The sequence below is a fragment of the Macrotis lagotis genome, chromosome 3 (genome assembly GCF_037893015.1).
Source record: "Macrotis lagotis isolate mMagLag1 chromosome 3, bilby.v1.9.chrom.fasta, whole genome shotgun sequence".
Classification (NCBI taxonomy): Eukaryota; Metazoa; Chordata; class Mammalia; order Peramelemorphia; family Peramelidae; genus Macrotis; species Macrotis lagotis.
Window position 1 is genome coordinate 295,478,967 of NC_133660.1, and position 1,526 is coordinate 295,480,492.

General features: G+C 41.7%; 1 protein-coding gene across 1 annotated transcript; it reads right to left on the reverse strand.

Moving 5' to 3' along the window:
• Positions 1 to 304: 304 nt before the first annotated feature.
• Positions 305 to 1,249, reverse strand: LOC141516777 (olfactory receptor 5G3-like). The gene has a single exon (XM_074227754.1). It carries the CDS (start codon positions 1,247 to 1,249, stop codon positions 305 to 307), a length of 945 nt encoding a protein of 314 aa, XP_074083855.1.
• Between the last annotated feature and the right edge of the window lie 277 nt (positions 1,250 to 1,526).

The window sequence follows — 1,526 nt, forward strand, 5'->3', positions numbered from 1 at the left end:
TGGCTGGAAGACCAAAAAGAGCAACTTAGAGGGAAGGGACCAAGCATAGTGCTCTCATTGCTTGTACCTCATGAGTATCCTTTCCATAAAATCATGAAGTAAACATAACTATATTTATATCTATATCTATTTCCCTACTTCTGTCTGTCTATCAGTTTATGTTGGAAAAGCACTGAGGTCATTTCCAAGACTCAGAAGTTAGCTTGGCAGGCCAGGCTGAGAGGTACAGGACTTCTCCTATCAAAGGCCCTATTCCGTTGTCAACAGATCTCCATCTAGAGAATGATATAAGTGAATTTCTTTCTTACTTGCCCAATAGAGGCATCTTCCTTTCTAAAGTCCTTCTGAATGCCTTTTTCACTTCCTTGTTCCTCAAGCTATAAATGAGGGGATTCAACATGGGGATCACTGCTGTGTAGAACACAGACACCACCTTGTTGAGGTCCAGGGAGAAGCTTGCACTAGGACACACATAGATAAAGAAAAGGGTTCCATACATGATACTGACAGCAGTCAGATGGGAGGAACAGGTGGAGAAGGCCTTGGACCTCCCTTCAGCAGAGCCAATCCTCAGGATGGCCATGAAGATATAGATGTAGGAGACAAGAATGGTCAAGCCACTTAAGACTCCAACAACCCCTGCCATGATCAAAAGGATTAATTTAATGATATGGGTGTCAGCACATGCAAGGGAGAGTAAGGGTGAGATATCACAGAAGAAGTGATTGATCACATTCTGGCCACAGAAAGGTAACCAGAATGTTAAGGCCATATGAGTAGTAGAGGCTAGAAGGCCCATAGCATAAGGTCCAACCACCAGTTGTACACAGACACTCTGGGACATGACAACTGTATAGAGTAATGGGTTGCCGATTGCCACACACCGATCATATGCCATTGCAGCTAAAAGGAAGGACTCAGTAGTTACAAAGAGCACAAAGAACCACATCTGGGCTGCACAGCCCAGGAAGGAGATGATTTTCTTCTCCACAAAAAAGTCCACCAACATCTTTGGGGTAACTGTAGAAGAAGAGCAGACGTCCACGAAAGACAAATGGCTGAGAAAAAAGTACATTGGGGTGTGAAGCTGGGAGTCTATCCATATCAGTATGACCATGCCCACATTCCCAAAGACAGTGACAAGATAAAAAGACAGAAGCATTAGAAAAAGAAGAAATTGTTGTGGGAGATGATTTGTAAATCCCAAGAAAAGAAAATGAGTCACCATAGTTTGATTTCTAGCTTCCATTATCTGTTGTAATCTGGGGAGAGAAAGAAAAAGAACATCTCCATTAATAACACAATCTCCTGCCTCCAAGTCTTGCTGTGAGTCGTCATGTTTAGAATCCTCTCCCTGCTCCCCTCTGCCTCTTAAAAATAATGATATTTGCTAGCATTTCTATAGAGTTTTAAGGTTTTCAAAGCTCTTTACAGATATTATCTCATTTAATTCTTCTAATAAACCTGGAATGTCTATTCAATTATCCCCTTTTACAAAAAAGGAAACTGAGGCAGGCAGATTAAGT

Excerpts from the sequence above, each read along its gene's own strand:
- LOC141516777 (XM_074227754.1), bottom strand. The coding sequence starts at position 1,249 with ATGGAAGCTAGAAATCAAACTATGGTGACTCATTTTCTTTTCTTGGGA.